The sequence below is a fragment of the Delphinapterus leucas genome, chromosome 9 (genome assembly GCF_059928025.1).
Source record: "Delphinapterus leucas isolate spDelLeu-1000000601 "Yukka" chromosome 9, BTC_Dleu_Yukka2, whole genome shotgun sequence".
NCBI classification, from domain to species: Eukaryota; Metazoa; Chordata; class Mammalia; order Artiodactyla; family Monodontidae; genus Delphinapterus; species Delphinapterus leucas.
The window spans coordinates 71,038,610-71,066,556 of NC_143137.1; the positions used below are offsets into that span (position 1 = coordinate 71,038,610).

Below are 27,947 nucleotides of genomic sequence, written 5' to 3' on the forward strand. Positions count from 1 at the left end.
ATTTAAGGGCTGCATTGGTTTCAAAACTGCTTCCTGGAAAAATCCTGGCCTCGTGTGGAAATACTTGTAAGCTTACCACAGTGCTAAGGTGGGGTAACCTTCCAGCCTTGTAAGAATGCTGGTCAGGATCCTTCACTGTCTCAGTGAAATGGTCCCTCTCACCATCTGTTCATCTGACCTTCAAGTGTGTCTGCACCCTTTTAGCAGTGTACCATACAGCTCCGGTTTCTTATTAAGAAACATTAACCTGGAACAGGTAGCCTGCTTCTATCAAGAAGTCAAATTGAGGAGACTTCCCTACTGGCCCAGTGGTTAGGACTCCACGCTCCCAATGCAGGGGGCCTGGGTTCAATCCCTGGTCCAGGAACTAGACCCCACATGCATGCCACAACTAAGAGTTCGCATGCCACAACTAAGGAGCCAGCGGGCTGCAACTAAGCAGCCCACCTGCCACAACTAAGACCCAATGCAAACCAAATAAATAAATTAAAAAAAAAAAGTCATATTGAGGAAAGTTATATTTAAAGGAGATAATTTGAGAAAAACATTATTTCAGCTAAGTCATTTGTGATTTTATCCATTGGAAGTTTATGTAAATGCTGTGCTTATTTCCTTATCTGTAAATTGAAGGAAATAAATTATGTCCAAGTCTCTGAAGTTCCGTGATATGATATATACCAGTTAGCCTCTGTGGGAAGGACCAACTGTACCCCCCAACTTGGGGGACTTTGGACTTTCCTTACTTCCTCAGGAATTGTCTCCATGACTTGAAGATCCTCACGTCTATAAAGCCACCAGGGCTTTTGCTTTCTTCTCACGCCAGACTAGCTGGCTCCCAGTTGTACGCTTTTATTCTTTTCCATAAGCCCCAGGGCCTGATTGTGCTTCCTGTTTTTCTCTCAAGCTTCCTTCTTCTCCATACTTTTTTATGGTTCCCTTATCCTTCAGTAATGGCTGCAGAGTGGTGTGTAGCTTCTGCAGCAGTACCTGACAACAAATCATCCAGCCTTGATCGGTTTAAAAGTTTTATTGCTGATCCCACTGGGAACCAGAATTAGGGAAATCACTCAGTTCCTTCATCCATAACAAGAGCATAAGATTGCTGGAGAGTGCCTGGAATTAGGAACTAGGAATTAGGTTAATGTCCCAAAACTCCCTGGCATAGGGCTTGGCACATGGTCAGTGCTATCCTAGGAAATGGCACCACTCAATTTTGCTATGAAGCTACAGGGGCCTAAAGTCCCATAGTAACATTCCCAAGTCCCTTCACTTTTGTCAAAGCCCCTGTGAGCAGCCAGTGTGCTACTGCAATTATTACACCTGAGAAGAAACCTTTTTTTCACTTTAGTACAGGTTTGCTTCCTACGATGGGGTAGGAGGATATCGCCCAAGTTCTGACTGGAAAACAAAGATAACCTCTTTTGTGAGGTTGGGGATAACTTTTGGTGTCATTACCACAGTGCCTGTCAAGTCTCCGTGCTGTGGGAAGCAGATACAACCTTGAATGAATATTGTACATGATTTAAAGTAATTATTTTTCCACATTTATTTCTCTTCCATAAATACAGATAAGCAGATGAAATATCCTTTTATTATAAATGGCTGCTTACTGCCAATAAGCTAGTTAAAATATTTTTACTTCCTCATACGTTCTTTTGTTCTTGTTCAGGTATATATTCTATATTTAAAAATCATGGTAAAAACATATCAGTATAAGCAAAATAACTTGTCTTTTTAAATTAGAGCAAATATGCAGCTGTTGTTGATACTCCTTAAATAAAATTGCAGTCTCATACATTCTGATGACAAAATCTTTTCCAACAGTCTTCATGGGTTTTTGACAACTTTAATTTTGTAAAGGGTTTCATATATACTCAATGTAATGTTAAAAATTTCAATATACTTCTTGCTTTCCATGTACAAATATCTGGCTTGTTCTTCTGAGAAAAAAACAAACCCTGAGTTGGTTTGGAATTTCAAGTTGCAATGAGAAAAGTCCACCTTTAGCTTTCTGCTCTTATGTTAGGGCTACGACTCATCTCCAAACAAACGTATGATTGAGGTGATGTTTTGGAATAACATCCTGTGTTTTGGTGGCGCATCACTCTTCAGTGACATTCTGAGGTTGCATTGTATTAGCACATGATATTTTCCCCAGTTAATTGATATCCCAGGTTTGTCCAGGGGAAAATCTACCGCTCCCCCAAACATACTTGACAAGTTATTATATTTACTTTAGTCAAAGCCCGTGTGTGCAATATCCCTCTTGGAGGTGGTCTATTATTGGAGTCCCATATGCTTTTTGTTTGGGAAGAAAGCAGTCACTGTGTCATACTGTTACATGGAGTATTCTTTTTCAGGGATGTTGTTCCCTTGGGGACCATATCAGGCCAGAGTTCCTTAGTCTAATAAGACCTTTGTAACTCTTATTGTATAAGAGTTCTGGGAGGGAAGCAAGAGTTAAACAGAAAATGTAATTCAAGCAACTATATTAGGCCACATGTGGGAAAACATGACTCTTAGTATTGGATTAAAAAAAAGGTTTATTTGTTGTAAAAAGGACTCTGATGCCAAAATTTTCAGGGTATTTCAGTGTAAGTGAAGACTGTTGTGGCCCAGGGAACTCACAACATTTTAACATTTACTTTAGTTTCTGAATGTGTATGATTTAAAAAACACCATACAGAGTTGTCTTTTCACAAATTTTATATTTAAAAAAAGATATAATTAATTGTTATAGAAGTCCTGTATGGTGATATTTAAGATTTTCTTGTGTGAGTTTTCGCATCAGCAAAATGACGTTTAATCCATATGAGGATAATGATTACAGCAACGTTACATACATATTCTTCATGCATTAATACAAAAATCTGTACTCATAAGAATTACTCAATTTAATTGTACTTTACCGATTGATGACAAACACACTGATTATATTCCATAAAGGTAGAATTTTAAAAATGAATTTTTTCCACATGAACATAGAAGCTTGCTCTTCAGATTTTATAGTTACAACTGATGAAGAAATTTTTCATTTATTACATATAACATTTTTGGATACAGAAGTCATAAAATACTTATAAGTTCTTAATTAAAATATTTAAATGTTTTGACAGATTATGATAATATAAAATCTGTTTTCTGAAATGAGAACGTTACAGTAAAATATGTGATATTGTGTAATATTTTGAGAGTTCCCTTTCACTTTTTTTTTTTTTTTTTAACCAGAAAATGGTTTCACAGCAACGCATTCTAATTCACGAAGATTCCATGAACCTGCTCAGTCTTTATACCTCTCCCTCTTTGCCCAACATTACCCTGGGACTTCCAGCAGTGCCAGCCCAGCTGAATGTAAGTCATTATTACCCTGCAACAGCCTAAACCAGCCCAAGGGATATTTTCATAGGGAAATTCTCATTCTTTTCTTGTATATTTAGACTTCAGGGAAACTTGGTAGTCTACTTCTCCTTCACTGTTTGCTGAGTTGTTCAAAGATGTTCAGTTTAATTTCACATTAAAGAATCATGCTGGTTCATATAATATATAAAAATAATAACTAACATTTGTATAATGCTTTATAGCTTTTAAAAGAGAAAGCACTCTCCAGGTATATTATTTTGGTAGCTCCACCCAACCGTCCTATGAAACAGAGATTACAGGACACATTTTTACAGAAGAAGCAGCTGAGACTTGGAATGCATAAAAGCCCAAGATCACAGACCCAGCAAGTAGCAGACCTGAACCTCAACTCAGGCCATTGCTGAGAGGTGCAGCGTCTGAAGCGCAGCAGCATATGTTTAAAGAATTTATTTTGTGAATGACTTTATTTTGAGAATTTAGGTTACTGACTCTGTGGTACTGAAGAATACATATCTGGAAAACCTCTCTAAGAACAATATTAAACTCTTGCCTGGAGATTCAAAGTGAATCAATTACTTTAAAAGTCCTGACAACTGAAATAGGATCTTTTGGAGGTAATTGTCCTACTAACAGAAGACAGCAATAATTATTTTATGCATATTCCCTAAAATAATATAAATTTCAGTCATTGTAAAAGATTTGTAAACTTTACCTAGACTAATTTATCTGTGAAAAGTTAGTAAATTAAATTGTACTTCTGCAGAGGTCTTATGATACGTTTGGTTTAAAGAGAAATTTGTTCCAACCCTTGGCACCAATTTTGCCAATTTTTAGATGCAGGTCTTCCACTGAGTCCATCTTGTCAAATTCACATCTTTTACAGTATGCTAACATTAAGAAATCATAAAGAGTTGACCATTTTGTGACTAATTTATTTTCAAAATATGAACCCTATCGTATGCTACTAGTTTATGCACAAGCACACCTACAGGTGACATTTTTAAATGATACATTTTATGATTGTGTTCAATACATATTATAAAACCAATCTAAGAGGTACCTTATTGTATTTGGTATTTTTAATAGAGTAGAATGTTATCTTATGTGATATAGTAATCTTATACCAGTGAGGAGAAAGCAAAATTTGGATGTTGTTTTATATTTGGAGATTAAAGAAGACAGGCTTAAAAACACTGAATTCAGCTATGCCCCTGAAATTCCACATGAAGCATTTGTAAACAGTTGGCTCTAGTGAAAAGGAGAAAGAAATTAGGGATGAAATAAAACATACATATTTATGGATGATATTTTCAAATCTTCACTTACTAAAAATTATTTTCTTCTGTTCCTGTTTTTTCCTATCTCTTCTGATGATAAGCAAATGCTAACACATAAACTTATGACACGTGAATAGGCCCTTTTTTTCCTACTCTTTTTTTTGCATGTTCTAAGTCACTCCTACCAGCTAACACAAACATACACCACTTTTAATGTGGTCGGGGAGAATTTTTTCCCAAAGGACCAAGTACTAAAAACCAGACCATTTAATGTTTCAATGGTAATACAATTTGGTACCTTTGGATGAATAAACCAGTGTGGTTTGGATTGAAGTTTCATTTTTCTTTGCTTCCATTTTGGTGTGGATGAGGCCATCACAATTAATTTTTCAAGCTTAGCATTGCTTTGGCAAAGGGATCTCTAATATTCTGGTTCCCCACTGAGTAGTGGTAAATTTTAAGGAAAAGAGGCCAGGAGAAGAATCACTTCTAGATTAAACATTGCATTGACTCACTGTGTGACTAAGACAAACCATTTACCTCTTTGTTCTTCAATTTCTCCGTCACTGAAAATTGCTTTGCTTCCCTGGTACACAGCAATTTTGAAAGATGAAACATGAGTTTTGAAAAGAAACATGCCACATAATTTTGAGGTATTAGACCTCTGCTTTTGTAATACCAAAATGACCACCATTCATTAAGTTCTTTGAATAGGAGAATTCATTATTACTGTTGATGATATAAATATTATTGCCTTATTATTGTGTTATCATATATTTCAAGTTCTTAATAGCATTTTTATTTGATATCTAATTTCACTTGTAGTTTATTTTATTAAACAAAAGTATCTGGAGTGTCATTTTCAATATTTAAAGATTTGGGAATCTGTTATGAATTAATATAAAATACATGTTTAAATCAAATTCCTGCATATTTTATATAACCTTTCATTGACTTATCTCAAGAATTTTATTTTAAAAATTAAATACTGGAAACCCACACTCTGTGAACGTATTAGAGGACATATAGAGAAAGGGTGAATTGTTCCTTCTGCTTGAAGCTCCAAAATTACGGATCTTTTTATCTCTAGCTTCTTAATCCCTATTGTATAGCCATTAGCTCAGCGATTTGAATAAATTATACTTTTCTAATATACCTTTTACTACAGCAGTGTATTAAACTATTTTAGAAATAACTGTCCCAGTTATTAAGCCTGAAATTAGCATGATTTTTAATGTTAAAAAACGTTTTATTTTGGGTTCCGTATAATGATACCCAATACTAAATTGTCTCCAGTGCTTCAGCTCTATTTTTGTTTCTCCTTTGTTAGTTCACTTAGTTCACAAGACATGGTGTTATCCATTTTCCCTACTCAGCCATTGGATAAGGTAGGGCTTTTTGGTCGGGGGTTAGGGGAGGTGGGAATTATGGAATAAGAAACTAATCTAATGATTTACAGACCTAATGACCCATATGGATGAAAGTGGATTAACATCAGTATTATTTCTTGACACAGGCTTCAAATTCACTCAAAGAAAAACAGAAGTGTGAGACCCAGACACTCAGGCAAGGCGTTCCTCTGCCTGGGCAGTATGGGGGCAGCATCCCGGCATCTTCAAGCCATCCCCATGTCACTTTGGAGGGAAAGCCCAACAGCAGCCACCAAGCTCTCCTGCAGCATTTATTATTGAAAGAACAGATGCGACAGCAAAAGCTTCTTGTGGCTGGTAATTCATAACGGCACCATTTGCAGGTTATTTTAGGGCTTTCATTTTATCAGCAATTCAATGTAATGTCTCTTTAACTCAAGACCTAGTAAAGATTCAGTGTCATACGTAGGTCTCCCTGATACCTACTACTGTGGAAAGACTGTTGTCTTTATTTATTCCTCTAGATCCATGAAAAAAAACTCACCTTATTTAACCTTCATACATACCAGAGTGGACTGTTGGTGAGTCATTGATCAGTTGCATATCTGCCCAATGCTTTGGCACTTTTGCCTTCACCCCACCCAACCTAGCCTTCTGATATTTGCCCGGTAGTGTACTACTTTTCGTAAAACTTACCCCATAGCTATTTTCTGTAGCTTCTTTCCTAAATTGTGTATGTGTCTGTGTGTGTGTACATATATACATGTACATATATATTTTTTTCAGGTGGAGTTCCCTTACATCCTCAGTCTCCCTTGGCAACGAAAGAGAGAATTTCACCTGGCATTAGAGGTACCCACAAATTACCCCGTCACAGACCCTTGAATAGAACCCAGTCTGCACCTTTGCCTCAGAGCACATTGGCTCAGCTGGTCATTCAGCAGCAACACCAGCAATTCTTGGAGAAGCAGAAGCAATACCAGCAGCAGATCCACATGAACAAGGTAAGTCCCCAAGCCACGTCCACATGCCATAACCACTGGTGTGGAAATTGGGGTTTTCTTCACTGATGTGTGCATACAAGAGAATGTTGGTATCCATCACAGCCAAACGGAGACTGCCCTCCTGGCCGTGCTGTCAGGTCTCAAGGGCACCATCACATTATCACTGTTTTCTCCATCACTACATGCGTAGGACATCTGTAGCAAAATTGAGCTCCTAGATTAGAAAGTCTCTTATGATTGGGTACCTATCTTAATACAGAAGCACATACAGGCACATGTGTGCTGAGCCCCATTTTTTGTTATTGTAGTAAAGGTGTGAGGCAGAGTTGAAGTTTGCACAGGTGCTAGCAGCTATGCCAAGGTCGGCCAGTTAGGTATTTCTCAGCAACTTCTATGTATGCATGTTATATTTATTTTTTAATATGCCCTACTTTATTCCAGTCAGTGTTGAAGCAGTTTCTCAGAAACTTGTGGCAGTTTCTTTCTGGCAGCCTTATTGTGGCTGAAATGGACAGCAAATGCCTGAATCACAGCACATCCTCAGGAGCCCTCCTGCTGAGGCAACCACAGTCATTCTAAAATAATGGTATCAGGCGGGCCAGCAAAGCATTTTCAATGAACTTGTAAGCAAAACTGGTCTGTACAGCTTTGCCACTACTCTCTGCTATGGTAGCCTTTCAAAGTAGAATCCTCTCATTTCTGGAGAATGAAAGGTCCTGAATATCAAAATTCTTTCTATTATCCTTTGTTACTATATCACCTCCAGATATCTTGTAGAGACATTATATTGAGAAACAGCCTCCTTTTTACTGATAAATGGATAGCTAAAAATTGAAATAGTATTTAAATGCTTTATTGTATTGCGATATAAACAAAACAAAATCTCATGGGAGAAGGTCTAATCATCTTTCTAATAGCAAGAGAAGGGGGTGTTTATCATGTGCTCACCTTATTGCAGGTGGGATTAGAGATTTTCTCTCCTCTTTGGCCTCCATGTTATGGAGCACAGGCTCCGGACACTCAGGCTCAGCGGCCATGGCTCACGGGCCCAGCCGCTCCATGGCATGTGGGATCTTCCCAGACCGTGGCACGAACCCGTGTCCCCTGCATTGGCAGGCGGACTCTCAACCACTGCGCCACCAGGGAAGCCCTGGCCTCCATCTTAACAAGGCAGAGCCATGAAGGGAGCATGGGCTGAAGACCACAATACTGAACACAAATTCTCCCAGTCCAACCCTTTGCAGCATTCAAAGATGACGTGTATGTGTGTATATCGGGGTTCAGGGTGGTTGGCTGTGCCAGCTGCCTCTCCTGTTATCGTTTGCTGTACTGCAGGTTGTATTTTACTATATTTCAGACTCTTTCTATATCATCACATTAATGCCTGTTTTATTGCTACAGCATTTCTCTAAATTTATCAAATTGTTTTGGGTACAAACAGTCTTGTCAGAGGAGAACCAACTTCCTTCTCGTATAATGGCATATAATACTCCTTGTCTTGAATGTTATTCTGCATGTGTACTATCTTATGGTAGAGTTACGTTGGTTTGTTTGTTTTGTGGTATCTTAGCACTACTTAAAACTACCAGGTATTCTCGAAACATTGTCCAGTGTGAGAGGAAAGACTGGGAATTCTACTTTTCACCTCACAATATTTTGATCTGGAATTAAGTTCATTTAGAAAAGTAGTATTGGATTGTAAGTATACTTTCTGCTACTCGGTTCTATTTCCTAGAAATATGTGGATGTGCATATTCTATTATAGGTAAATTAGGTAAATTGATCCCTTTGAAATCATCATCTACAGATGATTTCTATGAATACCTTTAAGAATACTTTGGAATACATTTTTTATGACCTAGAGTTGCCACTGCTTCACACTCAGATGGTTTGTTAATATCAGAATCTTTGTATATTAGTATCACAGTGGAGATTTTGACAGGCAGATGCTAACCTCAGTCACATGGAAGAAACTAAGATGGAAAGCAGGCATTTGCATTTTAGCAATGAGAAAAGCAAATCTTATCAGAGACCTTCTCCCATGTGGAGCTGATTCCTTGGAATCTGTTAAGAATTCTTCCCAAAATTAGAAACAAACCTATACTTTTAGGTACATGTTTGTACAGTGGTTTGATTATTAAATCTTGTCTTAATTAGGCAAAATGAAGCCCAGAAAACTTCAAAGTACAAAGCTGATCTTTATATATTAACCTCTCTCAACTTGGGTGTTTAGATTACTCAAGCAGGTCTCTACTTGGCTTTTCTCCATGTATATATTCCATATGTTTAATCAAGATGGCATATGCACACTGGGTATTCTCCAGATTTGAAAATATTTCACTTGCCCTCAATTGTCTAAGGAAATAGAGAAGAATCTTATTAAATAAATCTTGAACTCCATCCTGTTCCATGGTATTCACAATAGAACCATTAATAAATGAATTGCTACTGTTCACCCTGCCCCATGAGGTAATGAAAACATTTAGTTCACATTAGGAGAAGGCCAAACTTAGATGCCAAAAGATAACAAGTTTCTATATAATAATATATTTATGTGTACTCTAACCATTTAGAATAACCATTAATGAGAAATAACCACAGAAACTTTAATATATGTCATTTTTTTCCTATTATCATGCAAGAACCTTTACTGAATCCATTCAAATTGGAGCCAAATAGTTGGCATCATAAAAGCATGGTTCTTACTCTTAAGATACTTATCCCAGCAGGAAATATAGGCATACATGAAGACATAGGTGTGCAGATGACATATTTTAGAATGTCTTTTCCTTTTATTCCCTCAGCTTTTCTTTATGGTTCTTTTTTGAGGAATTTAGGAATTTTGAGGAAAAATGGAGTGAGAAGAAAGAAAAAATAAGTAGGTTTATCTCTAAACTTACATCATATTAAATATGATTGGGCTTCCTGGTATGAAATTTTTAATGATTTATTTGAATTGCTAAAAATCTTTAGAAGAATTAGAAGCAAAGCTATACTTTTCAGAACAGTTTATACAATGATTGGCTTATTAAATTTTAAAAACTTTCTCATATCTTGCTATTATTTGACTGCATTTATGAAAGCGGTCATTCATGCTTGTTATAACTGTACAATGTAAATGTTATTAATCATACTAAACAATTTACCTACCTGTTACCTGATACTTTAATGACATTTACATGGGAAATTTGTGTGTGGTAAGATGTTAAGCCTCATGTAATTATGTTGTAAGTGCTTAATAGCTTAGCAGAAATACCCCAGGAATGGGTTTATGTAGCATTTGTATTGCTGTATCTACCAGTAAATAATGGGGCAAGCCTGAAAAATGAATGAAAAATGTCAGAATGATTTATCTCTGCTTATCAGTTTGTATATTCTGTTTTCACTGAAAGAGTTTTGAGAAACTTAACCATAAGAAAACCACGGCTTACAACATTTGTTCTTTGATTTTTTTTTTGAGACATTTACAAAATTCAGAAATGCATTTAAACAATTTATATTACTAATATATAGTACCTTCATGTTTCAAAAAAACCCGAGTTTTTTAATATGAGGATTTCAAAAGAAAACTGTTGCTTTTACCAGTATCTTTTGATTTTTTTATTAGAAAAAAATGGTTTCTAAAACAGAATTTTCCTTGTAAATACAAAATAGCAAACAAAAATATAGGAGGATATTGATAATTTTCTTCTGAACCGTTTTCAAGTTTAAATATTGCCACAGATTATCTGGTAAAAACTGTGATGAAAACAAAATACCACAGTTACTTGGACATTTTTACGATTTTTGAAGGAGTATTCTGACCACTGCCTAATTACCAGAAGGGTAGACCTCCAGTCACATCTCTGAATGATATACAGAAATTTTCCAAAGTATATTCAGGCATTTTTGTTGTGAGATAATTTGACATAGATCTCTGCCCCCTTCCAAATGACAACATTATTCTTTGAATTATTTCTCAGTTATAGTATTAATAGAATAGCATTGGTTGATGCCTAATTGTTTCTGTTTTAACTAGAATTTTAATAACTTTTCTAATACCTATATTTTTCATATTCATTCCATCAAATCCATATGAGAAGAAATTTTAAAATTATTTCTTCATTCAATACTTATTTATAAATAATCAATGCAAGTATCCATTTAGCAAATCATTACTGAATTCTTACTTGGTACCAGACACTATTTTAGGCACTAAGAAAACAACATTCATTATCCTCATGGAGCTTATCATATGGGGAGCAGGGGACTGAAATATTCCAGTAAACAGTAATACAATACAATGTTTTAAGTATTAGGATAGGGGACATGAGGAAGGAAATTGTTTTCTTTGAGGAAACAAGATTTGAGACTTGTTTAGTTCTTCTCAGGATTATCTTGTCCTTTTTACATCTTTTCCTCTCCCTTCTCTCTCTCTTTCTTTCTCTGTTTCTCTCTCTTTCCTTCCCTGCCTCTTTCTCTGTTTCTCTCCCTCCCTCTCTCCCTCTCTTTCTTTCTTTGTAAAATGCTCTGTGATAAATACCTTATGCATTCCTATGACTGGATATCAGCCAACACTTAAAAAAAACCCCACATAAATCATGAGATGATATCTTATACGTGTCAAGGTTCACTCTAGATATAAGTATTTATTATATATTTATTACTATGATACTTAGGCATTTTGACATGAGTGCTATTTTATCATAATAAAAATATATCTAAGACAAGAGCAGTGAAGGGGAGGGTGGGCAGATGTCCTACATTGCCCTTATTAAAACAGGTAGATTTTATGTCTGACAAGCAAGGCATGAATATAGTTAAGCTCAAATGCTGGCACGGAGCTAATGGGGAGCTTTCATCAGTTTTGGAAGAGAATTTGACCCTTTATTTGAGCAGTATCTATTGTATTCCTTTTCTTGACACAATTTTCTAACATAAATGTTACATTTTCTCCATAACCCCTCATGATTCATACCCACTCCTTGTCCCCAGCAATCCATCCAGAGCAACTCAGGGGAGAATATTCTTTCATGCCTGTGGTCACATGCAAACATAGCATGGTTGTGTGTGTGTGTGTGTGTGTGTGTGTGTGTGTGTGTATTTTTCCTTATAAAGTGTCCCTGAAGGCAGCACTAAAATATAACTGTTTTGTGCACTGTTAAGCAAAGTGTATATTTTCCCAAGGAAATTAATATGAACAACAATTATACAGACAGTTACAGTCCCAAGAGTTTATATATTTTGAAGTCACACTTCATATTAGTTTATTTTAATAAGGGTATTTCTATCCATGCCTTACTTGTAAGAAGATTAATATTTTAAGGATAATTAGGTAAGGACCAGGTACCGCTTTCTGCTTTTTTGCTACACCTATTTCTCCTAATGTATCTTTTCCTCCCCATCTTTTATGCAACATGCATCTTTCCAGAACCTTTCCCATAGGGACCTTAGGGATAGGATCATTTAAATGATGCCGGCTCTCTTTTATGTGTAGGATCTTCTAGGAGCTGGGACACCATGCTAGCATTCTTATGTGTATCATCTCCTCAAACTATAAGCACACTTTTTTTTTTTTTACTATCAAGAAAGTTAATTTAAAAGGGCTTAAGTAAGCTGACTGAGGTGGCTAGGTTAGTAGTTGACAGAGCTGAGATTCCATAGGTTGTATGACACAAAAACCTGTCCTTAACGTAAACTTAGGCTTATGATTTCAATGTTGCTTTTATCACTAAGCAGGAGACAAGGTTTTCCTAGCTTTATTTTTGCCAAAAAGTAGGAAACTTACAATAAGAAAACAAGGCAAACGAACAAAAAAAAGGAGGGTTATCTTATTTTTTAGGTTTTGTTTGGATTTGCCAGGAAGGAGAAATCCCATTTGCTGACCTTGCTTCCCAGTTCTCCACTCATTGCCCTCCATCCAGTTATTCATTTGGATGTCTTTTTATATGGACCCGATGGTGGGACTTTCAGATATCCTGTTGACTTTCCAGCAATGCAGTGTGAATGCAGTACAGAGCCAACTACAGCCAGGCCGCACTTCATTCCTTTCTTCTGTGTTGTAACATTGCCATATTTTTTAGACTGGGCAAACATCTTCTCACAGGAGTTCTGAGCAAGCCTGAAGCTGAAAGTCAACTGACTTCATCAAGTTCAAGTGAAATGCAAATGTTGGCATCTCATCGATGGGTGGTTTGGAAAATGCCTTGTTTTAAGTTTTGAAAAATGGATGAGTAGAAACTTGAACTGGGCTTTCATTTAGGAAAGTAGGCATTACCATTGTCAGGTTTAATTTCTCTCTATCCATTTGACAGCTTGTTTCCATGCAGAGTCTTTAATCACCAATTTAGGATTACATTTTGCCCATTAGATGGATAGTATGTCCAAAAACTTTAGCAGGCATTGAAAGGCAGTCTTAATTTTATAACAGTAAAAAGCCTCCTAGATTATTTATCTATCTATAGAGGTTTATAAAAGAAACTTTGACTTTACCCTTAAATAGATGCTATTTCGACATGATTAGCCCAATGTAAATAGATCCTTGTAGGTATGTATTGGGCTTAAAAAAAAAAAAAAACTACTTATGCTGCAATACCGGCTTACATCATCATAGAGAATTCATATAGAAGCATTTCACTATATAATTACAAGTTGATGGTTTATAATATACAGAAAATGGCTTGTTGCTTTATTATTAGATGTGATGAAATCCTGTGTTTGGAAAAGAAACTAAATGACCATTTCAGTGGATTAATGTGTAACATTCATAAACGTTCCCAGGGCTGCTTTCATAACTTGAAGACCAAGGGAAGGACCTCGACCTTTCCCTTTCACTCTGCACTGTTAATCTAGTCAGAGACGCTTTTATTGAATGAGAAAAACAATAGTTGGACATGACTATGAGGTAAGAAAATAGGGGAAAGAAAAGTATCTGGGGAATTAGGCCATGTGAGTGGTTTGACTGATGTTGATTCCAGGAGTTCAAAAGGAGAGGGAAGCTAAATAATTTGGTTGTTTCCCAACCTTGACAAATAGTTTCATTTGACAGAATGAAATAATTAAGTCTTACTAAGGAATTTTTAATATAACTAAGTGATTTGTGGACATGAAAACCACCGATGTGTAGCAGTCTCTTTGTTACAGATTTTGGTTGCTTATAAGTTCCTGATTTTAGGGTTTTTTTCCTCTGTATCTTTCTGCTCTTTCTCTAAATATTTATGAAGACTGAGGGATTATAGTGACCCTGAAATGTCATACAGTCTGGAGTATTCCCATTCCTTCAGGCAGAATTGCATCCAGGGCTCTGCTCCCATGTCCTAAATATACCGTTACTCTCTTGCTATCAACTTAGTTGTATCAACCAGCAATAAAAACTCACTTCTAAAACATAATTTCCTGGCATGGAATAATTGGTGTTCCACAAAGATTTATTAGCAACTATTTTGCTGCGTCCTGGAAGTGAAGACAGATAAGGCATGTTTTTCCCCTTGAATGGCTCATAGACCTGCAAATAGATAATTTTAATCAAAGATAGTTCTACAGAAGGCATAGTTCATGTGAATTGCAAAATCTAGAATGCTGGGTAGCCTTTCCAAGAGAAGTTTCTGATGCCCTGCACACTTATTTATTTGTTTTGCGATTTTGGCCAAAGTGTCAAACCTCTTTTTCCACTAATGCTCTAATCTGCACACTTCAGAGGTTTATAGTGAGAATTACATGAGAGGATGTATTGAAAGTGCTTTGTAAACATAGTAAGAAATCCTTCCATTTAACACAGTATTTATATTCTTATATAGCACTAAGAGTTATATCTTCCCAGTTATGTTAATGCAAATGGCTTTCTGGAAGTGTAGAATATTTCTAAGACACACGTTTTTCACTTGCCTCAGTATTGCATCAAGCTACCTTGTAAACCAAACCATGAAATTTTGTTCCAGCCCTTCCTTGCATCTTTGTATTCATCATGAAGCTGACCTTGTTTTCTCTTTGGAACAATATTATGGTTGGTTATTGAATTTTTTATTGAGGTATAATTCACACACTGTAAAATTTATTCCTTTTGCTGCACAGTTGAATGAGTTTTGACAAATGTATATCGTCATATAATTACTGCAATCAAGATATAGAACAATTCCCTCAACTTCCAAAATTCCCCTGTGTTACTCTTTTGTAGTCAATCCATACTCCTACCTCCAACCCCTGGCAAAGTACTTGAATTTTTGACCATGTAGGGAACATAAAACGGATCACAAGTGTGAGGGATGGTGTATTTTAAGAGCATGCAGACATCAGCCCTAAATGATTTAAACCATAAAATGTTCAAGCAAGAAGAGACATAAGGGATTCTTTGCCGAGGTCACAAGCTGATAGTCTATGGACTGGATCCATTCCATTGAACTGATGTCTTTGGCCTGCCTGGTGTCTTAAAAAGCATTCAAGTTTTTGGTCAATCATTTCAAATACAAATCTGGATTTCTGGCATTGCCTGAAAAGTCTGGCTACACTGGGCCCACTTTTCCATGTGGCAATGATTGTCTGGGGTTTACTCTTGGTTGTCTTTTTTAAGTATCGCTTGCACTGCTATCCAGTTTACCCAAGCAAGGGATTGAAGGGAGAAAGGGAGATGTTTATGAGTCAAGTGATCAGGAGCTCCCTGGCTTTGAGATCTTGTCTATTCTGAGACACAGTCCAAAATCACCAAGAGTTAGCAAAGAAAATAAGCATGCCTTTCCTCACTGTGCCTCTCTTCATTACCCTTAAAGAAGGAAAAAATAAAACTTTAAAAGAAAATGCACTGTCAACTGAAGATCAAGAAGGAGATTATCAGGGAAAAATCCTATTATGTAATATAAAAGGACATAAAATTACACAGTGCTCTAAAAGAAGGAAAAATAGCTCATTTGTGTTCTAGTTAAGAAAAGCCCCTAATAGTCTTGTTACACTCTCTTGCTGAGGATTTTATGTTCTGAAAGGCCAGTCTTCCTGTTTCCACTTTTCCCCACCTAAATCCAATCTTCTGTAGCAGCCAGAGAGATCATTTACAAATGCAAATCAAATCATGTCAAGGGCTTCCTAAAAACTCCCCAGTTGCTCCTTATTGTTTGTTGGATAAAATCCAAATATCTTTTCATGGCCCACAGGCTCTTGCCCCCTCACTGACCTTATCTCCGACTCCCCACCCTTACTCGCTGAGCTCCCACCACATTGGCCTTCTCTCCAGTGTGTGAGGAGTCTCCTTCCATCTCCTGGAATGAACTGCGAGTCACAGTTCTGTGTGGAATGTTCGACCTCCAGGTGTTCTTGTGATTCGACCTTGGTATTGGAGTCTCTCTCAGCTCAAACCTCAGCTATTCAGAGCGGCCTTCCTTGCCCATCCAAACTGGACACAGACACCCACCCCTTCCCCCATTATTCCCTATCACATTTAGTTCCAATCTTCAGTTACTTATTTTTTATTTCCCCCTGAGAGACAGAATCTTGCCTGATTGACCGCTCTCTTCCCAGGTCATGGCCTATAGCAAGTGCTCAGTAAAAATTTGTTGAATGAATGAAAGAGTGGGTAAGTTTCTCTAACTAGCCGGTAGGAGGAAATTTTCAGTCTCCTTTCTGGAAGTGAACACATAATTGAGTTATTGGAATATCAGGATGTTTTGAGAGCCGAAGAAAGGATATTTTAATTGCTGGCATTGTTTTGGATAGTCGTTTAGCATTATAAAAATAAACGCATTTTTATTAAGAATTCATTTGATCCCTAGATTAATTTTATATCTCTTCAGTATTGGCAAGAAAGGGTGTTTTTCAGTTTAGAGTTTTAACTTATGTGAATAATGGACCAGTACTTAGAAAATCTTTCTCTCTTGTTATTTAACTTTGCTTCTGCTGGTTATTTCCCTAAAATGCACAGAAGCAAAATGGCATGTAGTATTTTGGCTTGAGTCGGAGTTCTTCTCTAAGAAGACCTCTTGATTTGAAAGCCCTCCAAGCTCTGGTTGTTTTTGAGAACAGTTGGTACATACCTAATCTATTTGTGAATTGAGGCAGAATTTTATCATTATTTTTAAATCTAGTTTCCTTGGAGCTTAAGGGAAGGGTTTTATTTTCCAAAAGAAGTATTTTACATTTATTTAAAAGAAAAAAAAAAAACTTATGCTATTGCCATTCCCCAAGTAAAATCTGTCTTAAAATCTGAGGCAAAATAAGAAAGTGATGAATAGGGTTGAAGGTCATTTTGCATGGTTTAATTCAAACACTTGTGCTGAATGGTTTGTTGGCAATTTCAGAAAATCAGATGTCTATCAGAAACAGATTTACTCCTTGTATACTCCGTTCTTAGTTTGATATTCCATATCTAAAGATATTTGTGGGGACATGAAGGATTTCTGTGGCTAAAGTTAAAAATATAAATGTTGGTTTCTAGAATTTTATCAAACAATGTAACTTATACAGAGATGGTCTTAAATGGGTCAATGTGTAAAGATTAGCAGCACAGCCTTTAAATATTATTTAATGAATTTTACACCATTTGCCAATAGATTATATGATGTTCAACATGGAATTATGTTGAACATGATATAATACAACAAAGTCCAAACATTGAAATTGTGGACTTGCTATAGTTACGACCCTAGCAGGGATTGATAAGAATTCAAGAGTCGAGTTATAATACTTGAAGCTGTGAGCAGTTTGGATAAATTATCATGCTATCTGGTCTATAAACTCTCCAGTGTAAGTGTGTATAGTGTGTGTGTTACAAACCCAAATGGTGATGGACCGCCTGCAGCATTCTTAGTGTTTGGTACAATTGCTGTACAGTAGCATGGAGAATACAGAGACATGCTGACAGATGAGGAAAAGCACAGATAAAAGGAGTAGAAGAAGCTGCTCAGCCATCATCTTCTTCATCTCAGCTGGGTTCCCCACCAAAGTAACTCACCTGGTGTCAGACGAATGACACACAGTGTGTTTTACAGATGGGGCCTCAGCCGAGACTCACGCAGGCTTACACATTTATCTGTCACACAGATGTTTCTTCTTGTGTTTTCTAGCCAGCAAGGCAACAGCTCAGCTTTGCTGGGGGATCACCTCCAGATGTTCAACCAAAGAGAGACCCTGCCACCCCACTGAGAGTAAGCAGACAGCTCCTCCCTGCAGCTGGGGCCACTCAGCAACAGTACAAATTAGAAAAGGGTTTGCTCATACCTTCTTTGTAATGATCATATTTGTAGTTCAAAAACACATAGAAGAAAACATAGTCCAAACACTGGATTTCCTAGTAAATAGTCAGAAACTTACAAATAACAACAAGTAGCTTTTCACTTTAAAAATCTGAAATAAGTCAAACCTGGCAGGCAGGTTTTCTGTGACTTTTGTTTGCAGATCTTCTTGATGTTTATTGCTGATTTTTCCACTCCGGCAAATTCGACTGTTTAAATAAAAACAGCTTGAGTCAAATATCTAAAAAAAATAAGTGTAGGTTAACTCCCTCTGTGCATTTATATTTTGCAAACTGGTCTCCAGGAGATCCCATTTATTTCTTTTGTATTTTTTGAAACTTCACAAAGAGCATGTTTTATTCCATAAACGGTGAAAAAGTAGTAGTTATTATTCACGTGGATACTGGCATTCGCCTCATAACCTGGGGGGAAAAAACGTGTCAAAGCTTCGTTGCTAAGCACTAATTAAGCTTTCAGATATTTATGAAGACAAGTGAGAGAGAAACAAGGATAAATCCTAGATTTTAGACTCGTGCAACTGGGTAATGCTGTTTACTCAGATGAGAAAAATTAGGTGATCAATACATTTGGGTGCAATGGGAATAAAGGTTATCTTTGAGCTACTTAAAGTTTTTGATGCCTGTTGGATATTTTAGATCTAAGTGATGACGTTAGGTAAGCAGCTGAATATGCAAGTTTGGAGCTCAGGGGAGACATTGGAATTGTTTATATGAATTCAGTTGTCATTGGAATATAGCCGTTTGAGAGGAGAATGCAGAGTGGAAGGGTGTAAAAAGTTCTAGGTGTCTTCTCTTCTCTGTAGATGACTCGGCTTTTACTTGGGCATGAAATTTCTTCTCTATAAAATAAGGATTTGAAGAATGTTATTAGAAAATTTCCAATTCCAACATTTTACATCTATATGATCTCCACTCATAAGTCACTGTTTTGTGTCAAGAAGCATTTCTTTTACAAACCCGTAAGGAGTTCTGCCCTTGGAAGAGATCATTTTGCCGTCTGGCCTTCTTGTCCAGTTATCATAGCATTATCCATTCTGGCACTTTTCTCCCTCGTGTTTCCTTTAGTCCAGCAGAAGTGTAGATGAATCCAGAGGCACCGGAACAAACAGTATTGTTTCTGTGTTGTACACTGGAAATTGTTATACACACCTTCATGTATGTCGCTGTGTCAGTGCGGTGGTAAACAGCAAATGTGATTCATGGACTAAATGATATGATTTCTGGGCACTCCGGTGACCTCAGAAATACATTAACAGATCGGATTTTCTGTTAAATGTTTTCTGTTAAAATGTACTTATGATTTATTCTGTAACCACTCAGCATTTTGTCAGTATTAAAGATTTTCTTTGACGTATTTGCTATCTGTAGGAAATTATATTTCAGTAAATTCACATATATCTTGTCTGGTCTTTGGCTGCACCACTGTTAGTAATATCAATCTCTTACTTTCAAAGATGCTATGATTTTGTCATGTTTTCTTTTCTAAAATGCTTCATCCTGACTGCACCTGTTAATATCCTATTTCAAGTGCCACTGGATTTGGTATTTATGCAGTCATTATTGGCTTTAACGAGAGAGATTTCAGTCACATAGTGTGGATGAAAGCCTAGTTGGCGAGAATTCTAAAGAGAATGGGACAAGAGAAATGAAGACAATGAAGAGAAATAACTCAAGAAGTTTTACTGTGAAGGAAGGTACATAATGGGTTTGGGGGTGGGGGTGGTCAAGGGAGGTTTCATTTAAAATGGATGATAAGACTGAAGGTGTCCAAGTGGAAGTACTGCAGCAGAGAAGGGAAATGAATGATGGAGGACAGAGTGGATAACTGCAGGAATGGATAGGACCCAGGGCATTAAGCTGAGGGGTTGACTAAGATAGGGCTGCACAGACCTTTCTTTCACTGGAACAGGAGGAAGAGTGAGTGGGACAGCTTGGTAGAAGAATGTTGAGTTTCTCTGGTGATGCTTCTATTTGCTCACCGAAATAAGAAGCAAAGGTAGCAGGAGTGAGGAAGAAGTCTGGATATTAGAGGTTTGAGGAGAGAGGAAGTAATTTGAAATAGTCATTGAAAGAGTGGGAGAAAATTAACTAGAGAAATGTACTAGGATTTCCAGGCAGCACTGAGGGTCCATTTGAGGGTTATGATCACAAATTTGAAGAAAAACACTCAGCATGACTGTAATTTGTTTATTTGTTTCCTAGCTTATTCAGTGCTTGGGTTTGGCAGGGATTTAGTATTAACCAAGGTTAGAAGTCTTACTTATACAGTGAAATCCATATTGAAAAGGGCAGGGGAGTTGAAGATAATAAGCGAGTGATTTTTATCGAAGGAGAATGGAACCTAGTCCAGCAAGGAAGGAAGTCAGGGAACGAGGGCGGTGGCGGTGATGGGCAGTGAGAATGTGGTAGGCTCAGTAGCTTGGAAGACGCTCCAGCGGTGAGGAATGATTGGGGTCAGAATATTCTGAGGGTGAGCCAGAAGAAAGAAATGATGTTTGAAATTGAGGTTTAGGAGAGTGTACAGTTACCAACGAAGACCAGGTCATTGGGAGCTGAGGTAGGGTGGAGGACAAGACCATTGGAGGTTAGGAGGTCAAGGCAGTGAGAGGCCACGCTGGAACTGAAGCTGAGGAGAGAAATAGCAACAGGAACGCCTTTTTACTTAGCGGGTGGCATCTGTAACTTCCTCTTGGTTATTAAATACTCCCTGTAGTCAAACATCCAGAAGCCGGATAAGATGCAGAGTCACCCACAGGAAGCAGGAACTTTTTTTTTTTTTTTTTTTTTGCTGTACGAGGGCCTCTCACTGTTGTGGCCTCTCCCGTTGCGGAGCACAGGCTCCAGACGCGCAGGCTCAGCGGCCATGGCTCACGGGCCCAGCCGCTCCGCAGCATGTGGGATCCTCCCGGACCGGGGTACGAACCCGTGTCCCCTGCATTGGCAGGCGGACTCTCAACCACTGCGCCACCAGGGAAACCCAGCAGGAACTTTTGACGTGGCATTTCCTGGACACTGGTCATGTGCTCTCTGGCTGACCTTTCATGAATGGCCTTTGGTTCCTGTCCTGTGGCCACACATCCCATAGAGTTTTTTTTCTTTTGCCCTCACAGAGGCTCTTATGGGCAGGATTGTTTGACCACCTTGTGGAGGCGTCTCTGACCCACCGGTATCCTTAGCCCATCAGCTCTGATGAGCTATAGCTCCCGTGAACGTTTCCAGCGAAGCTTTGGTAGCAAGAGGGGGCCTTTCTACAGCTCAGTACATCCATCCGTAAGATGAATTGCAGCAGCCTTCTGGCAGAGAGTCTTTCTGAGGGGCTCTTGCAGCCTCCTTCACCTGACTAGTACTTTTTCTAAGTAAATCTCTTCTCCCCACAAAATCCTCTAACCTGCTCTTGTATGTCATCCTAGGTTAGTGATGGAGGTCAAAGTTGCAGGCCTGGCTGATGACCTCTCTGTCTCTCTCTCTCTTTCTTTCTCTCTCTCTCTCTTTCTCTGTCTCTCTCTCTCTCTCTGAAAAAATGAGTGGGTGTTTGTCACCGAATGTTCTTATCTCTGGTGTCCCAGCTAAAACTGGAGCTTTTCAATTAAAACCCTGCTCGTTTTCTGTGGTGTTAGATGTTTTTTTCCCCTAGCCAATTAAATGGAATTTTACAATTGTGTAGTCAGAGTCCAGGAATATTACATTGTCTCTTTCCTCCAAAATCTCAGCAGTGTTCAAGTTATTATGTATTTAAGACAAGAAGAGCTGATCAGGGTTCACGATTGGTACAAAAGTCCTGCAGATAGTTTCCTAAAAAGCACCTAAAAACATTTAAAGCGTGGTGGGATGAATGTTCTCCTGATACTAACTGTCCATAAACAATAGACGTTAAATTGTAGGCACGAAGGAAATTAATATTTAAGTCTACCTTCTTCATTTTGATATGAGTTTTGATTGGTATGTATTCTCTTCGCTTGATCATGTCTAGTTTAGGATTAGTGATGTTTAGGTCTTATATATGGTTTATCCTAAGTTAGATTTTATTTCTCTAGAAGCTTATTCACAACCCAGATATATTATAAACTGTGCTACCCTCTCCAAAATCGTCTTCCAGCTTTCTCTCCCTGTCTTCTTGTGCTCAAACCCCACTGGCCTTTCAATGGCTCAAATGCATGGGGCTCCTCTTTCAGTCCACACACTGTGCCTTCTGCCAGAAGTGCTCCTGATTTCCACTCCTTACACACACCCAACGACTCCTGTCCATCCTTCATCTTTCATGTCTCAGCCTAAACATAGACCTTCCTCAGTGAAACCTTCCTTCATACTCCACACTTCCCCTCCTATACCAACTAGTGTGTTGTTTTCTTTTAACACCCTGTGTTTCTTTTTTTTTTTCATTTACCACACTTGAAGAACAAATTTATGTATCTATTTGGTGCCTTTCTAACACTCGAAACTATAAGCTCCATGAGGGCAGGGCAGTGGCTGTTTTCCCAGTGCCTAGCAGGGTGTCTTGAACATAGTTGGCACTCAGTAAATATTTGGTGAACGAATGAATGAAAACCCCCAGGATAATTCTACTCCAGTGAAATTGAAAGGCTTTGTCAGCGTATGCAGGGCATTGGAGGAATGACATGATTTTTGTGGTGGTGTTCTAACCGTGCTGCTCATTATAATAATTGGTGTGTGGCTTACGTGGGCACTGACTCAGCAGAAAGTTCTAACCACTCTTGAAGACACAGTTCAAGATCTGCAGATGATCAGTCAATAGGGTCCTTGTCAAATAAAACAAAAGGCCTACACGAGGTGGAATCATCTTGAGAATTTTTCCCCATATACTGAGCTTTTATACTATGGCATTTTGCTATCGTTTAAGATAGGTGTGTTGTCAATTATTTTTTTAATGATAATTCATACACTTCTGAAGATTAAGTATGATTTAATTTACAAAATAAAAGGTCTAAATAATAATTTTCAAATTAAAAAGAATTCTTTGTCTCTCTCCTGTTATTTAATTTACATTTGGATATGTTTATAAAACATTTTTAGTGCTGTCAATTTTTTTTTTAATTCCACATCTTTTTAAAGTTCAGGATTTCAAAATCAGTATATCCATGTTTTAGAAGTATATATGAAGGTCTTTTATCATTTGACCATTTAGGTATAGGAAAATTAATAGGCAAGAAGAACTTTTAGCATTTGTGCTTCTGCCTTTTACAGTGGTTGCCATTTGTTGGAAAATGAGATTGTGAAAGTTTTGTGGTTTCCATAGAAAAAGTTTATTATTTACTTTTTTCCAAAAGAGTGATGTATCTTTAAAAACCACTTAAAGACTTCATTCGCTGTCTAGGACACCCATACAATATGGAATTGATGGGACTGCTTCAGATTTAGTACTACTGAGGAAGTTTGTTGCGTACAAATTCATTCTGAAAGGAATGTTCAGAGATTAGACGTCAGAGTGTACTGAAGTAGAGTCATAAGAAATCAAAGTGTTTATTGCTGCTCTGTTACCACCAAGAACTATTGAATTTTGAACCCCTGAACACTCTCTTCTAGCTGCTTTCGAAATCTATTGAACAACTGAAGCAACCAGGCAGTCACCTCGAGGAAGCGGAGGAAGAGCTTCAGGGGGACCAGGCGATGCAGGAAGACAGAGCGCCCTCTAGTGGCAACAGCACTAGGAGTGACAGCAGTGCTTGTGTGGATGACACATTGGGACAAGTTGGGGCTGTGAAGGTCAAGGAGGAACCAGTGGACAGTGATGAAGATGCTCAGATCCAGGAAATGGAATCTGGGGAGCAGGCTGCTTTTATGCAACAGGTAATAGGCAAAGATTTAGCTCCAGGATTTGTCATTAAAGTCATTATCTGAATATGAAATGCATTGCAGGCTTTGGTAAATGGATATAATTTCCTATCCTATTATATCTCTGAATGATTTGACTTTAGTGTTTAAGGATTCTAATGCAGATATATCTATATATAGATCTTTCTATATACTGATCTCTATATAGATATCAAGGTTTCATTGAAACTCTACTGGTAAGGAAATACCTGTTACACTAAAATTATACTACATCAGTATCCAAGTAATAGGGTTTTAATTCATCCCAAAGCCTGCCCCACCAATTACTTCTAAGGAAAACGAAATCACTGTTGTTTTTAGTTTATCTGTTGAGATCAGCGACTGCTGGATATAGTTTCCCAGTCTGGTCAATGAAACATTCTATTAGTTCTTGATTTTTTTGATATGCAGAATTCAATTTTCACATTGTTGTACATAATGTATCATACTACAGTCTTGAACCCTGTTAAAGGTAGTCAGCCCTTCCTTCCTCTCTCTTTTTTTGTTAAGTGAAATGTTCTGGTTACTATGCCAGTAGTCCTAGGTTATTGTATAGATTGCAACTGAAAATTTTAGGAATAGAGGTGGTTTTAAATATATAGATGCAAAGTACAGCACAGCACTATTTTAAATATTACATTATGTCTCACCTAGTACTGCTCATTTCATTTTTATCCTGTGTTATTTGATGACATTGTTTATTGAAAAAGATCAAATGAAGCAGATGCAAATGTTGGCAAGAAGTAATGTGCAGCATTATGGTCCAATCAGATACTGTATTGTATCTACAGTTGTGGAAAACATAGTAACGGTGTGATTATTATCTGATATGAAGTCAAAATCGTGTTTAAAAGAAGAAGGTGTATCATGTTTGATAATCATTGTCACTAGGATCTCTTTAATATAATTCCATAATGACACGGCATATACCATACTATTTTGGCAAATAAAAAATTAGGAAAGTTAGGTTTAACAAAAGAATCTACTTGTACATAATGCACCTTCAGAAGGACTATGTCCTTTGATGTTATGAAATGCAAACAGCTTTGAAGGCAACAGTAGACTGTTTATTTAAGTCAGTTCTTTGTCAGGTTCCTGCTGTTCTACAGAAAACTGATTCTATGAGGCCGAACAGGAAATGCCTTGTGGAAACAGGAAGTCCAAGTGATTCATGTACTGAGGAATGTAGGGAAAAAAAAAAAAAACGGAGGATAGTGTTTTACTCTCTCTGTTTTTAAAGGGCACTCTATGAATTGATTTATTGTCTAAGAAAATAACACCACAAGTAGGGAAATTGTTAAGGAAGCTTTTCACTGGAACATTTCCTTCATACTCCCTTTTGATATGTTTACCTTGTTTTATAGGTTTACTTTTGTTAAGCTAGTTAAAGATTCGTTGTATTAAGACCCCTTTAATATGGATAATCCAAATTGACCTAGAATCTTTGTGAGGTTTTTTTCTATTAAAATATTTATATTTCTAAATCCAAGGCATTTTAAGGTGTAGTATCCTGTTTCAAAGGAGATATAGCAGTTTTGCCAAATGTAGACCTTGTACAACTGTATGTTACTGGCACGTGTTGTTTACATTTTGCTGTGACATTTTAAAATATTTCTTAAAAAAGGTTACTGCTAAAGATACATTATCCTTTTTTAAAAAGTCTCCATTCAAATTAAATTAACATAACTAGAAGTTAGAAAGTTTAAAACATTTCCATATAATGAAAGTCCTGATAATTTGACAAATAGCTGTAATAGGCAACACTTCCTACTACCAACATATTTTGGTTAGTATATTCCTTCAGATTAAAATGACTTTTTGTCAGTTGTTTTGCATTAAAAATATGACATTCCTAAGATAAAATTGTTTATTTTTCCCATCTCATAAATATACATTTTCTTTAAAGTCTTTTTTCAATCTCATAAAAAAGGGATAGTGCATCTTTTAAAATACATTTTATTTGGGGAGGAACATGTGGCTGAGCAGGCTTTTGTATAATATTACTGCAAAGATATGTAATCACAAACAAAAAAAAACCCTATTTTTTATAATGTCATTTGAGAGAGCTTCATCAGTACAGTTGGTGGACGTTAATTGTTTGAATTTGATAGTCTTTGAATTTAATCAAGAAACTACCTGGAACCAGTGAAAAGGAAAGCTGGACTTAAATAATCTTAGAGCTAATTGATAAATGTCTCTTTTAAAATCTACTGTATTTATTATAATTTACACCCTTGAAGGTGATCTCTTGTTTTGTGTTGTAAATATATTGTTTGTATGTTTCTCTTCTTGCCTTCTGTTATAAGTCTCTTCCTTTCTCAAATAAAGTTTTTTTTAAAAGATCCCCTTTCATACATATGGCTTTGTGTAAACTTGATATATTTAATCGAATTTGAAGCTCATGCACTAGGTCTCATATACCAAAATATATTGCCATTCTTTGTTGAAACAAGAAAATAAAGATCTTTCGAGCAGTTACTTCTAATGCCATTAAAAATAATAAATTCAGCAATAGTGACTTTAACCTGTTTACATCAGCCATTGTCACATAGCAAACACATGTAAAATTTGTTGCAGTTTTATTTTCCCCGCGTGGCCTTTTTCGTATGTTATCATCTTTGATGTCAACTTCTAAATATAAAATTTTATATAAATAGATATCAGTTCCTAACTTTGCTCAACTTAAAAAATTATTTTTAAAAAGGTTAATATAATCCCTTGAATATGTCAAGCACTCAATAAAATATTAAAATGAATAATTTCCTGTGTATCATAATAGTTATATCTATTACAGTAAGGACCTGACCTACAAGTATAAAGTGACAGTACATAAATTTAAAGAGAAAAGAGTAATTAAATGACCTCCCCTTATATGGAAACAATTATTATAATAGTAGTGTGAAGAATAAGGAGCCTGACTCAAGTGAAGGGAACCGGACCATATACATTCCAAGGGTTCCTTTTCCTTTTCTGGTCAGTTGCAAGCAAAACTTACTAGTCAGTACTTCATAATGTGTTACTGTGTATTTGGTTCAGTAGGTTAAAAATATTTGTTTTATATTCTTTGATTCTCTTTAAACTTCAATAGTGTCACATGAGGTAAAGCTACTCTAATTCTGGAGCTAGTATCATTGAGTATTATGAAATGGCTTATCATTCCATAATGCTGTAAACTAGATAATTTGGTCAGAATTGTGAAAATACCATTGATGCTAGTCATAATTTCCTGAAAATTGCCTTTGGATGGTAAAATTACAAAATTAACTTGGTACTAGAGATCCTCAAAAAAGAGTTGGAAGAATCAATTGGATAATGATTTTATACTGTGTGTCTGATTTCCCAAATGTACAGGGACTGATAACTGCATCAATATTAGAAACTTCTTCTTCAGAAAAATAGTTTTTGCCAGGACCTGAAATGAATAACCATTAGATTTCCTCTTCTGATAGTCAAGAGCTGCCTTCTCCCTGGTGAAGGTGGCTGCTGAAATGGAGACTGCTACTTTTCATAGTTCTAAGAAAGACAGTTTTTAAGAAATTTTTATGTTGCTTCATACTTCTTTTTTTCTAAAGTATGTTAAAAAGGAATTCAGACACTAAACATTTTCTTGAAGCCTGGTACTCAACGGACATATAGGAGGACAACAGCATTTTTTAAAATGTGGCATTCCTTTGTGATTTTTTTTCCACTAGTGGAAATATACAATTGTGGGCGTATAATAATGGGTGAACAATGATAAGTAATCCAGGTGTACAAATTATAAGCATTTACAATCAGGGACTTAAGAGATACTAGAGAAGGAGTTTGAGAGGTAGATTACCATCCCCTTTATTATTGATCATTCCTCCAACTGGATTTTAAAGGGAAAGTAAGGGGTGGGTGTGTGCAGGCAATC

General features: G+C 36.9%; 1 protein-coding gene across 12 annotated transcripts in view; it reads left to right on the forward strand.

Moving 5' to 3' along the window:
* Positions 1-26,394, forward strand: part of HDAC9 (histone deacetylase 9) — a 196,710-nt gene extending 170,316 nt beyond the window's left edge. For all 12 annotated transcript variants that reach the window (XM_022587757.2, XM_022587720.2, XM_022587745.2 and 9 more), the window contains 4 exons: positions 3,229-3,351; positions 6,154-6,364; positions 6,794-7,011; positions 23,765-26,394. In XM_022587757.2, coding sequence (XP_022443465.2) covers positions 3,229-3,351; positions 6,154-6,364; positions 6,794-7,011; positions 23,765-24,079 — 867 coding nt within the window. In that variant the 3' untranslated portion in view covers positions 24,080-26,394. The remainder of the gene's footprint in view (positions 1-3,228; positions 3,352-6,153; positions 6,365-6,793; positions 7,012-23,764) is intronic.
* The last annotated feature ends 1,553 nt before the right edge of the window (positions 26,395-27,947 follow it).